The sequence below is a fragment of the Alosa sapidissima genome, chromosome 21 (assembly GCF_018492685.1).
Source record: "Alosa sapidissima isolate fAloSap1 chromosome 21, fAloSap1.pri, whole genome shotgun sequence".
Lineage (NCBI taxonomy): Eukaryota > Metazoa > Chordata > Actinopteri > Clupeiformes > Clupeidae > Alosa > Alosa sapidissima.
This window is the reverse complement of record NC_055977.1, coordinates 13,863,638-13,877,214: the sequence shown is the minus strand read 5'-3', so window position 1 is coordinate 13,877,214 and position 13,577 is coordinate 13,863,638. Positions and strand designations below refer to the sequence as shown.

At 44.6% G+C, this 13,577-nt stretch overlaps 1 protein-coding gene across 19 annotated transcripts in view; it reads left to right on the top strand.

Moving 5' to 3' along the window:
• The window catches only part of pleca (plectin a), a 148,948-nt gene extending 135,466 nt beyond the window's left edge, over positions 1–13,482 (top strand). For all 19 annotated transcript variants that reach the window (XM_042076226.1, XM_042076227.1, XM_042076238.1 and 16 more), the window contains 4 exons: positions 540–3,893; positions 4,888–12,018; positions 12,233–12,333; positions 12,640–13,482. In XM_042076226.1, coding sequence (XP_041932160.1) covers positions 540–3,893; positions 4,888–11,211 — 9,678 coding nt within the window. In that variant the 3' untranslated portion in view covers positions 11,212–12,018; positions 12,233–12,333; positions 12,640–13,482. The remainder of the gene's footprint in view (positions 1–539; positions 3,894–4,887; positions 12,019–12,232; positions 12,334–12,639) is intronic.
• Positions 13,483–13,577: the final 95 nt, after the last annotated feature.

Here is a 13,577-nt window from a genome sequence, read left to right as displayed (position 1 = left end):
CCTTTTCTCTCTGCCTCTGCTGAAGCTTATGCTGATAATCTCTGCACACTTTAGTTACGCTAAATAACTCCTCCCTCATGAATGAGTTATGAGCTACACATTAGAATTCAGAACAGCGATTGCAGTCCGATGTAGGAGCAGACCATGTTGTTGTCAGTGAAACTTTCTTTAGTCAGCAATCTTAGCTGCTTGTAGTCATCCCAGATCCCAAATTCACTATTGTGTTGTTCAGTGAAGTGTTGTGTCATTCTGTGTGCCATATATCCAAGAAAGTGTACAATGATGTTCTCAACAAATGCTTAAAACTCTCTTTAATACTCATTGTTAACTATTTCTCTTCAGTGTAACTAAGATGTTTTAATTTGAAATGTACAAAGTAACAACCAGTGTTTTTGTACATGTCTTTTTACTTTTTTCCATGTATCTCCCTGTACCATTTAATGTAACCCAAGATAAAATTGCATAATTAACCCTGTAACCCCTTAACCATGTTATTATTCCCTCCCACCCCCCAATGCTGTCTACTTCCACTAATACAGAAAACCGCTGAAAAGATAAAAGCAGAGGAGAAGAAAAAGATGGCAGAGATGCAGGCAGAGTTAGACAAACAGAGGCAGTTAGCCGAGACTCACGCCAAAGCCATCGCCAAGGCCGAGAAAGAGGCCGAAGAGCTCAAGCTCAAAATGAAATCGGAGGTCAGCAAGAGGGAGGTGGTGTCTGTGGACGCCGAGAAGCAGAAGCAGAACATCCAGCAAGAGTTGCACCAACTCAAGAGCCTGTCCGAGCAAGAGATCAAAACCAAGGCACAGCAGGTGGAGGAGGCCCTTCAGAGTCGCATCAAAGTCGAAGAGGAGATTCGCATAATCCGGCTACAGCTTGAGACCACTGTAACGCAGAAGTCCACGGCCGAAGCTGAGCTTCAGCAGCTGAGAGACAAGGCCGCTGAGGCAGACAGGCTGAGGAAAGCAGCACAGGAGGAGGCTGAGAAACTCCGCGCTCAGGTGACAGAAGAGACGCAACGGAAGCGCAAGGCAGAGGACGAGCTGAAGAAGAAAGCCGAGGCTGAGAAGGAGGCAGCCAAGCAGAAACAGAAAGCTCTGGAGGACTTGGAGAAATACAAGCTCCAGGCTGAGGAAGCTGAGCGGTGCCTCAAACAGGCAGAGATAGAAAAGCAGCGCCAGATCAAGGTCGTTGAGGAAGTTGCTGTAAAAAGTGCAGCGGCAGAACTCCAGAGCAAGCGTCTGTCTTTGGTCGAGAAAACGTCCAAGCTGGAGGAGTCCCTCAAACAAGAGCAGGATGCGGTCCTCCAGTTGCAGGAGGAAGCGGAAGGTCTCAAGAGGCAGCAAGCAGAGGCATCCAAAGCCAGAGAAGAGGCAGAATCAGAGCTGGAAAAATGGAGGCAGAAGGCCAATGAGGCCCTGAGACTGAGGCTTCAGGCTGAGGAGGAGGCACAGAAGAAGAGCCTTGCCCAGCAGGATGCTGAGAAACAGAAAGAGGTGGCAGAGCGTGAGGCTAAGAAGAGAGGCAAAGCGGAAGAAGCTGCACTGAAGCAGAAGGAAATGGCAGAGAAAGAGCTGGAGAAGCAGAGAAAGCTTGCAGATGACACCGCTCAACAGAAGCTCTCTGCCGAGCAAGAGCTCATCCGCCTCAGAGCTGACTTTGACCATGCGGCACAACAGAGGACCCTGCTGGACGGCGAACTCCAGAGGCTGAAGAACGAGGCCAGCGCTGCTGAAAAACAGAGGAAACAGCTGGAAGAGGAACTGGCCAAAGTTAGAGCTGAAATGGACATTCTCCTCCAGGCCAAGTCTGCAGCAGAGAAAGAGTCCATGTCCACCACGGAAAAGAGTAAACAGTTGATTGAATCTGAGGCAACCAAAATGAGGACACTGGCTGAAGAAGCATCTAAGCTGAGAACAGTGGCAGAAGAGGCCAAGAGACAAAGACAAGTCGCTGAGGATGAAGCAGCTCGACAGAGAGCAGAAGCAGAGAAGATCCTGAAAGAAAAGCTGGCCGCAATAAATGAGGCCACAAGGCTTAAAACTGAAGCCGAGATAGCACTCAAGGAAAAAGAGGCTGAAAATGAACGTCTCAAAAGGAAAGCTGAAGAAGAGGCATATCAGAGGAAACAGCTTGAAGACCAAGCAGCTCAGCATAAGCAGGATATTGATGAGAAAATGAACCAGCTGAAGAAAGCCTCAGATACAGAGCTGGAGCGACAGAAGAAAATTGTTGAGGAAACAGAGACACACAGAAAAGTCGTGGAGGAGGAAATACGCATCCTCAAACTCAACTTTGAGAAGGCCTCAATAGGAAAGACTGACCTTGAGAAGGAGCTGAACAAACTCAAAGGCATTGCAGATGAGACTCAGAAGAGCAAAACCAAGGCAGAGGAGGAGGCTGAGAAATTCAGAAAGCTCGCTCAAGAAGAGGAGAAGAAGAGGAAAGAGGCAGAAGAGAAGGTGAAGAAGATCAAAGCAGCAGAGGAGGAGGCAGCAAGACAACGCAAGGCAGCTCAGGAAGAGGTTGAGCGCCTCAAGCAGAAAGCTGCTGAAGCCAACAAGCAGAAGGAGAAAGCCGACAAAGAGGCGGAGAAACAGATTGTAGCGGCCAAAGAAGCTGCCCTGAAATGCTCTACTGCCGAAAAGCAGGCCCAAGATATCCTGGTACAACAGAAAGAGGACAGTGCAGCTCAGGTTAAGCTTAAGGAGGAGTTTGAAATGGCCAAGAAGCTGGCTAAGGACGCTGCAAAAGCCAAAGAAAATGCCGAGAAAGAGGCTGCTCTCTTACGGCAAAAGGCAGAAGATGCTGAGCGTCAGAAGCAAGCGGCTGAGGCAGAAGCAGCCAAGCAGACCAAGGCCCAGGAGGATGCAGAGAAGCAGAGGAAAGAAGCTCAGGAGGAAGCTGCAAAGAGAGCCGAAGCTGAAGCAGCCGCCCTCAAACAAAAACAGCAAGCTGACGCTGAGATGGCCAAGCACAAGCAACTGGCTGAGAAAACCCTCAAACAGAAGTCTCAGGTTGAGCAAGAACTCGCAAAGGTTAAAGTTCAACTAGATGAAACAGATAAGCAAAAATCTGTACTGGATGGAGAGCTACAGAGGCTAAAGGATGAAGTCGGTGATGCTATGAAACAGAAGGCCCTGGTGGAAGAGGAACTCTCCAAAGTTAAGTTTCAGATGGAGGAGTTAGTCAAATTAAAGCTCAAAATTGAAGAGGAAAACAAACGTCTTCACAAGAAAGACAAAGAGAGCACACAGAAACTACTAGAAGAAGAGGCTGAGAACATGAAGAAGCTGGCAGAGGAAGCTGCAAGGCTCAGTGTCGAGGCTCAAGAAGCAGCCAGACTGCGAGAGGCTGCAGAGGCTGACCTCGCCCAGCAGAGGGAGCTGGCGGACAAAATGCTCCAGGAAAAAATGCAGGCCATCCAGGAAGCCACGACACTCAAGGAAGAAGCCGAGAAGCTCCAGAAAGCAAAAGATAAGGCACAAAAGGAAGCTCAGAAACTCCTTCAGGACAAAAACCAGATGCAGCAGAGATTGGAGGAGGAGGCTGAAGGTTTCCAGAAGTCTCTGGAAGTGGAGCGGAAAAGGCAACGTGAGGCCACAGCTGAGGCAGAGAAACTGAAGCAGCAGGTTTCACAGCTCAGCCAAGCCCAGGCCAAAGCTGAGGAGGAGGCCAACAAGTACAAAAATCAGGCAGACGAGATCCGCATTCGCCTACAGAACACCGAGAAGCAAACCTCAGAGAAAGTCACTGTTGTTGAGAAGCTTGAAGTGCAGAGACTCCAAAGCAGTAAGGAGGCAGAGGACCTCCGCAAAGCTATAGAGAAACTTGAGAAAGAAAAAGAAAAATTGAAAAAAGAGGTCGCTGATGTACAAAATAAGTCAAAAGAGGTATTGTTTACAGTTATCTCTAACCTCCAACTCTGACAAGCCTAGGTGTTAATGACACCTAGAAAGAAATAACTAACAGTATTATAAGATAACACTACATGTAAATTGCTGACAGCCAACATAATTTAACAGAGCCAGCAATTTCATGAATGTCCTCATATATTATTGTCATTCCATTTCAAAGAATACAATATCTTGACTGACTTTTAGGGACACTCGAGTTTCATGGTCTTCTGCAAGTCCATTTTGTGAGCTTTCACCCAAGATTTGTACATGAATTTCTGAGGTGTATTTTGAACACTGATCACAGTTTTTTTTACATGTGACATGTAGGTGGTGTATTCATCATTTTGAATTTGACATCTAGGAGAGTCTAATTCCTCTTAGGATTTAAATAATTTAAATTAGTTGCCTACCAAATGATTATATACGGATTTTCCTCATATTCAAGAAATCGTCCACAAGTTATTGGAAGTGTTGAGATATTCTTTTTAAAATTTCAACCAAAAATTCATAGAGTAGCAATCAGTCACAGTGATATTTCACCAGTGCCTTGTCTGTCTAATTGTTGTCTGTTTTGTGAATTAAAGAACCTTTTCTTTTTCAAGCATGTTTGTAATGACAGGAGAATTGCTGAAAGCTAATAGGCTAAGAGTTTGATACATGCCTGATTTTGTATTGAATGGACATGCATCTTGAGATTCTCACTGCATCTTCAATGAGCATGTTTGAAACTTAATTGGCCATGTCAGTATTTTCAGATAAGCTATTCGGTTACCTAATTGAGCACATGCATTAATGAATGTGAAATAACAAGATTGCCATACGACATGAGGAGCACATTGCCATGAAAAACGAGTGTCCAAATAGTAACATACTTATAGTCTGCATTTTAGTAACATAAACTTACAAGTAATCACTCATAAATGATTTGCCTGTATTATGTCATATATTATTATATATTATGTAACTCTGTGTTTCTGTTTTAAAATAGATGTCTGATGCACAGCAAGAGCAGATTAAGCAGGAAAAGACCATATTGCAAAATACATTCCTTACAGAAAAAGAAGGGCTGTTGAAGAAAGAGAAAGCCATCGAAGAAGAGAAGAAAAAGCTGGAGAAACAACTGCAAGATGAAACAAAGAAGGCAAAGGCCCTCAAAGATGAACAGGAACGCCAGAGGAAACAAATGGAAGATGAGAAGAAAACGCTGCAGGTTAGCATGGACGCCGCTCTTAAGAAGCAGAAGGATGCAGAGGATGAAATGCTCAACAAACAGAAAGAATTGCAGGAGCTGGAAAAGAAGAAGCTTGCCCAAGAGAAGCTCCTTGCCGAGGAGAACAAAAAGCTTCGGGAGAAGCTTCAGCAGCTTGAAGGTGCACAAAAATCCCCAACATCCAGCAAAGAAATCGAGATTCAGACTGACAAGGTTCCTGAGGGTGAGGTAGTGACCATGACCATGGTGGGGGCAACAAAGAAAGTCCTTAATGGCTCAGATGCTGTGGATGGTGGGAAAAAGGAAGAAGAACCCTTAGCTTTTGATGGAATCAGAGGCAAGGTTCCTGCAAAGAGGCTTCACGACATTGGTGCACTGAGCAAAAAGGAATTCGACAAATTAAAGAAAGGAAAAACTACTGTACAAGAACTTAGCAAGACCGATAAAGTTCAAATGTGCCTACAGGGCAAAGACAGTATTGGTGGTCTCATAGTGGAACCAAACCAGAAAATGAGCATCTATCAAGCCCTGAAGGAGAAGAAGATTGCACCTGGCACAGCCATTATGCTTCTTGAAGCCCAAGCAGCATCTGGGTTCATCACAGACCCTGTAAAGAACAAGAAGATGTCTGTCAATGAAGCTGTAAAAGAGGGATTGGTTGGTCCAGAGCTCCATAATAAACTGCTATCTGCGGAGCGGGCAGCAACAGGATTCAAAGATCCCTTCACTGGTGACACAATCTCTGTCTTTGAGGCCATGAAAAAGGGACTGATTGCTGAGGACCAGGCCACAAAACTCCTTGACGCTCAGCTAGCAACCGGCGGAATAATCGATCCAGTCAACAGTCATCGGGTGCCTTTACAAACTGCTGTTAAACAGGGTCAATTAGATGATGAGCTCAACAAAGTTCTCTCAAACCCACCTGCAGACAAGAAGGGATTCATCGACCCAGACACAAAGGAAAGCCTCACTTATCAGCAGTTGATGGAGAAGTGCAAACCAGACCCTCAAACAAATCTTCCTATGTTGCCCATAACAGAGAAAGCTGCACTGACTGAAGGGACATACACAGATGAGGAGACCAAAGACGTGCTCAGTAAGGCCAATGTGTCTGTTCCATTTGGAAGATTCAAGGGAAAGACTGTGACCATCTGGGAAGTCATCAACTCAGAGTACTTTACTGAGGAACAGAGACGGGATCTGATTCGCCAGTACAAGAGTGGGAAAATAACTGTCGAGAAGATCATTAAAATTGTAATCACATGTGTAGAGGATAAAGAGAAGAGCAAAGAACTGGCTTTCGAAGGAATAAGATCCCCTGTGTCTGCCTCAGAGCTGCTGGACTCAAAGGTTATAAACAAAGACCTGTTCAATAAATTGAGCAACGGCAAAGCTTTAGTTAAGGACATCTCTGAGATGGATGCAGTGAAGAAAGCCCTGAAGGGTACAAACAGCATTGCTGGGGTGTTTATCGAGTCCACCAAGGAAAAAATGCCATTCTACCAAGCCCTAAAAAAAGGTTTTATCGGAACAGAGACTGCACTGAACATGCTAGAGGCTCAAGCCGGAACTGGATCTTTAATTGACCCCGTCAAAAATCAGAAAATGACCGTGGACGAAGCTGTCAAGTCGGGTCTTGTAGGCCCAGAGCTCCACGAGAAACTGCTGTCAGCTGAAAGAGCAGTGAGTGGGTACAAAGATCCCTACACTGGAAATACAGTTTCCCTGTTTGAAGCCATGAACAAAGATCTAATTTCCAAAGACCAAGGTGTTCGACTCCTGCAGACCCAGTTAGCCACTGGGGGCATTGTTGATCCAGTCAAGAGTTACCGTATTCCACAGGATGTTGCCTGCAAACGTGGTTATTTCAGTGAGGACTTAAGCAGCTTAAGCACCCCCTCTGACACAAGCAGAGTATTCTGTGATCCCATTACACAGGAGAATGTTACATATGCACAACTTAAGGAGAAATGCATCACTGATAAACAGACAGGACTCCCATTGCTGCCAGTGTCAGGCAAAGCCATTAAGTCAAAAGAGGACCACAAGTACACTGAAGGTCAGACAAAAGATGCACTCAATCAGGCCACCATGGAACTGCATAGTGGGCCCTTCAAAGGAAGGACAGTCACCATATGGGAGATCATCCATTCAGAATATCTCACAGAGGTGCAGAGAATTGAGTTGATCCGTCAGTACAGGACAGGGCAAATCACCATTGAAAGAATCATGACAATTGTGATCACAATGATGGATGAGAATGAGACCAAGAAAACACAGGCCAGTTTTGAGGGGCTCAGAGGACCGGTAACAGCCAGCTCTCTGTTTGAGTCCAAAATCATTGATAAGTCAATGTATGACCAGCTCCAGCAAGGCAAAAAGAAACCCAAAGACATTGGAGGAACTGATGCCGTGAAAAAATACCTACAAGGTGGGGATGTCATTGGCGGCATCTTCCTGGAGAAATCTAAAGAGAAGGTCAGTGTTTACCAGGCAATGAAGCAGAAAATGTTGACTCCAGATACAACCCTCTCTCTACTGGAAGCACAAGCAGCCACTGGATTTATCATTGATCCTGTGAAGAACCAGCAGTTTACCGTTGACGATGCTGTTAAGGCTGGCGTGGTTGGCCCTGAACTTCATGAAAAACTTCTGTTAGCAGAAAAGGCAGTGACTGGTTATAAAGACCCTTACACGGGTAGCAAGATCTCCCTGTTGCAAGCCATGCAAAAGCAACTTGTTTTGCGAGAACATGCCATCCCACTGCTGGAAGCACAAGCAGCCACAGGAGGCATCATTGATCCAGTGAATAGCCATCGTGTCCCCAATGATGTAGCCATTCAGCGGGGCTATCTCACAAAGCAGGTTGCCAAATCCTTTGCCAGCCCATCGGGTGACATCATGGGCTTTACTGATCCCAGCACAGGGGAGAGTGCCACTTACAAGCAACTGAAAGAAAAATGCATGAAAGATCCAGACACAGGGGTGTATCTCCTGCCACTTGCTGTGGCCGAAGCACCTCCCAAGGAAGAGAAGTCCTACGTAGTCACAGAGGAGCAGGCACAGACAGACCTGGCAAACACCACAGTTGATCTTCCACTTGAAAGTTTTGCTGGAAAGCAAATGTCCTTGTGGGAAGTCATGCAGTCCAACATGCTCCCTGATGAAGAAAAGCAAAGACTTCTTGAACAGTATAGAACTGGAAAGATAACTAAGGAAAGAATGGTCATAATAGTCATCGAAATAATTGAGCAAAGGGAGATTATTAAGACGGAGCAGAGCATGTCTTGTGATGTAATCAGACGCAGAATTACCATTGATGAGCTCTACAACTCTCGCATCATAAACCTAGAAACCTACAACTTACTGAAAGCTGGCAAGAAAACCATCCGTGAAGTTATGGAGATGTCAACAGTCAAGCAGTATCTGTTCGGCACTGGCTGCATAGCAGGTGTGATCTCAGACACGTTCACCAAAGTCAGCATTTATCAAGCCATGAAGAGGAACCTCATCAACCCTGATGTAACTATTAGTCTTCTGGAAGCACAGGCAGCGACGGGCTTCATGATCGACCCAGTGAAAGATGAAATGCTAACAGTCGATGAAGCTGTACGCAAAGGCCTAGTTGGCCCTGAAATCCATGACAAACTCTTGTCGGCTGAGAGGGCAGTTACAGGCTACAAAGATCCTTACAGTGGGAAGGTCATTTCCCTTTACCAGGCGATGAAGAAAGATTTGGTTCCTGAAGATTATGCCCTAAAACTTATGGAAGCTCAAGTCGCAACTGGTGGAATCGTGGATCCAGAATACAACTTCCACCTGCCAACTGAGGTTGCTACCCAACGCGGCTACATCAACAAAGAGATGTTTGAGAGACTCTCAGATCCAAGCAATGCTGTGACAGAATTTGTGGACCCCACCACAGATGAGAGAGTGTCCTACGCTCAGCTACTCAAGCGCTGCAAAGTGGATAAAGACAGTGGCCTCTATTTGTTGTCTCTTTCTGATAAAGGACTACTCTTCAAGGGTCTCAGGAAGCAGATCACCTTGGACGAGCTGCTTCGTTCTCAGCTCATTGACCAAAAGACTTACGATGGGCTCATGCAGGGTATCCTATCAGTTGAGGAAATAACTAAAAACATTCAGAAATACCTTATAGGTACAAGCTGTATTTCAGGTGTTTACGTAGAGGCTAGCAAAGACCGCCTATCAATCTACCAGGCAATGAAGAAGAACATGATCAGGCCAGGAACTGCCTTTGAGCTTCTTGAGGCGCAGGCAGCAACAGGATATATCATTGATCCTATCAAAAACTTAAAGCTGAACGTAAGTGAAGCTGTAAAAATGGGAGTCGTGGGTGCAGAGTTTAAAGACAAGCTTCTCTCTGCAGAACGAGCTGTAACTGGCTACAAAGACCCATACTCTGGCAAGGTGATCTCTCTGTTCCAAGCCATGAAGAAGGGGCTGATCTTAAAAGACCACGGCATCCGTCTCCTTGAGGCACAGATAGCAACAGGTGGAATCATCGACCCCGAGGAGAGTCACCGCGTGACAGTGGAGACAGCCTATAAACGGGGCCTGTTCGACCAGGAGATGAACGAAATCCTTACAGACCCTTCTGATGACACCAAAGGCTTCTTTGACCCCAACACAGAGGAGAATCTGACCTATCTTCAGCTGATGGAGCGATGCATGACTGACCCTGAGACTGGACTAATCCTCCTGCCTCTGAAAGAGAAGAAACGTGAGAGGAAGACATCCTCCAAATCGTCTGTCCGCAAACGCAGAGTGGTGATCGTGGATCCCGAGACTGGCAAGGAAATGTCTGTATATGAGGCGTACCGTAAAGGGCTTATTGACCATCAAACCTACCTGGAGCTTGCAGAGCAGGAGTGTGAGTGGGAAGAAATCACCATCTCCTCCTCAGACGGCGTTGTAAAGTCCATGATCATCGATCGTAGATCTGGACGCCAGTATGACATTGATGATGCCATCTCTAAAGGGCTCATTGACAAGTCAGCTTTAGATCAATACCGAGCTGGCACGCTGTCAATCACAGAGTTTGCTGACATGCTCTCAGGAAACATGAGTGGCTTCCGTTCACGCTCATCCTCATTTGGTTCCACCTCATCCTATTCCAGCCCAACTCCCTCAATCAAAACACCCGCAACCACCTGGAACGATCCAACAGAGGAGACTGGCCCAGTCGCTGGAATTCTGGACACGGACACCTTGGAAAAGGTGTCTGTCACAGAGGCCATGCACCGTAATCTGGTGGACAACATCACTGGCCAACGGCTCCTGGAGGCTCAGGCATGCACGGGCGGAATCATCGACCCAAACACTGGCGAAAGGTTCCCCGTTGCCGACGCAATGGAGAAAGGGCTTGTGGACAAGATCATGGTCGACCGCATAAACCTGGCCCAGAAGGCTTACAACGGATTTGAGGATCCCAGAACCAAAACAAAAATGTCTGCCGCTCAAGCCTTAAAGAAGGGCTGGCTTTACTATGAAGCTGGCCAGCGATTCCTTGAAGTCCAGTACCTTACAGGGGGTTTGATTGAACCAGAAGTCCAAGGAAGGGTATCAATTGACGACGCTGTTAAGAAAGGGACTCTCGATGCACGGACTGCACAGAAACTACGCGATGTCAGTGCCTACTCCAAATACCTCACCTGTCCCAAGACAAAGCTGAAGATCTCTTACAAGGATGCCATGGAGAGAAGCATGATCGAGGAAGGAACTGGCCTGCGCTTGCTGGAAGCCTCCTCACAATCGAGCAAAGGCCTGTACAGCCCCTATAGCATCAGTGGCTCTGGCTCTGCTTCCGGTTCCCGACCGGGCTCAAGAACTGGATCACGGTCAGGCTCTAGACGGGGTAGCTTTGACGCCACCGGCGGCTCCGGTTTCTCCATGGGCTTCTCCTCAACGTCCTACTCCTCCCCCAGCTTTGGTCGTCGCTACACTGCTGGAGAGCATGGTGGGCTGTGTGTGGATGAGCTGAGGATGGCCCTAAAAGCACTGGCATCAGGCAGGAACTGTTGCTCTGAAGATGGGATTGCATTCACTCTGCCTCCAATGCAGTGTTCATTAGTTGCTTAGTTTCAAAAAGAAAAAAAAACTTCATTCATTCATTCATTCATTCTGCTCTGCATGTGGTTGCTATGGGCCTTTGCTTATATTTGTATTATTGGTTGAGACTTTGTTGTTGAATTTTACATTTATTTTGAAGATTCTCTTATTTTTCTTGAGTTAACTTAAGCTCATTTTGTTCTACCTTCTTCCTGTCTCATCCAAAATATTTTATTCATATTATAAATACTCTCATTTTTACTGTACATTTTTATTTGTAGAACGGACTTCCACCGTACAAGAAATTAAATGTAAATGTTGTTTCTATGATTGTACACAGTACATAAGTTAGGTCAGAGTTATTTTCAGAAGTTAACGTTTTGTTAACAGCCTGCATTTTTTTTAAAAGATAAAAGCTCAAGTCTACTGTCTGCAGAGCAGAATAAAAAAAATAACACAAATCGCTATGTCACACTGCCCAGAGATTGGTTCAAGGAACAAAGCTTTAGAATCCTCTACCAATCAAGTCAATAATGCCACAGCCATGCCACTATGATGCTCTACCACTCCCTCTGGAAATCATAATAAACCAACAGATGTCCAACACTCATCTGACAATGTGACAATTTGGATCAAAAACAGTCATAGTCGACGGATAAATTCCCAGTTACTGCTGCAAGTAAAAAGCCTTCTCAGGAGTCACTGAGGCCATAACAGATATGAGGGAAAAAGCCTGCTAAATGCCATAATCCTAAACATACCATCTGTTATCAAACTGCAACTTCGAGGAAGACTTCAGAGACACCATCTGCCTCCAGTATCTCTGCATTTCTTTCTGTGAGTGATCTCTCTTCTACTGTATGCTTGTGCTTTGTTTAAACTTTATTATGAACTACTCAACAAAATGCTTCTGCAGTGAATTTACATTTAACATTTACATGGATTAATTTAGCTGATGCTTTTATGCGAAGCAACTTACAAATGAGTTTGAATGAAATTAGCTTTTGATCTACTGAAATGCTCAATTGTACCTTTTTATATTTCTCCACAGTTTTGTGCCAAGAGGGACCTCAGGAATTAGATGTTGTGAAGATCTCATCATCCACAATGTTTGACCTGATGTCCTACAGAGACGCCATGAATGAGTCTATGGTAAATACTCTGGTGACTTACAGACAGATTCTGTGATTCTGGCAAAAGGTTGTTGATATTTGAGCTGAACAGCCAAGCTAACCCCCCCCCCCTTTCCTTCTCCTGAAGAAATGTTTTGATTGGAAGTGTTCATGGCTCTGCCCTGGCTACTTTGTGTACATTTACAGAGCCAGGACTGTGTACCGAATTGTTTTGACCACACACAGTGGAATCGCTGACTGTTTATAAAATAAAACAAAAATTGAGGAAAATAATCAAATTGGCAAGCAGCTATGTATAACCCTTTTTTATTTGTTTGTTGTTTAGGTGTTGCCTCCCAACCTCCTAATCTACTGATGCTTCGAAGATGAGTCTGATGAATCCACTGATGCTTTCAAGAGAGTATTCATTTACATTTCAGCTCTATGTCTTTATGCAGCCTTACATAAAAATGTACCATTACAACCACTGGAATTAATACAGTGTATTAGCAGAATATTGTCTTAATGTCAGCAGTTTAAATCACGGCAGCAACTGGCACAGGCTTTTCTTACAAGATTATTTTTCTCCATGGTAAAAAAGTAGAGCACTGTCAACCATAGATATAACTTGAGAATACTAAATCTAGGTATGCCTACATTTTAACATAAATATACAAGATTCAGTATTTCAAGATCATTTTGCCTCTAATTTGCACTTTCTTCCTAAATAGCTATAGCACATAACATAAAAAATACTTGATCAAACAGAAAGAAAACTCTGGGTTTGGACTGCACATGTTTTAGCATATTGGAGTAGTCATGATGATGATACTCAAGAAATTCCTTAACTTGTGGTAGAAATAGGTTACTAAAGCTATGTCACTTGAACCGACGTCTGTGTTAAGCCCTACACCATTGCTATTTCTTTTCTTTCCTTACATCCCTCTGACTTCAGATTTTGTTTTCATTTCAATTATATATTTTCGTATTATATATTCTATTTTTTGGCTTTGCATGTTTTAATAACATAATTTCAAGAGATGCAATAAAACAGCTGTACCTGACTTTTTTAAGTACTTGCTAAGCTACATGTCTGTTGGGGGGGGGAACTGATCTGAGGCATGGGTAGACCTATATTTAAAGGAAGAAGTTATGTTCTAATGTAAATAAACTAATGATATATACTGTATACAGGGCATATCGTCTCTTTCTCTTTTGACAGTTTTGTATTGTGTTGAGCTGCAGACATGAAATTAAGCTCATTATTTTACACACTACTTGTCC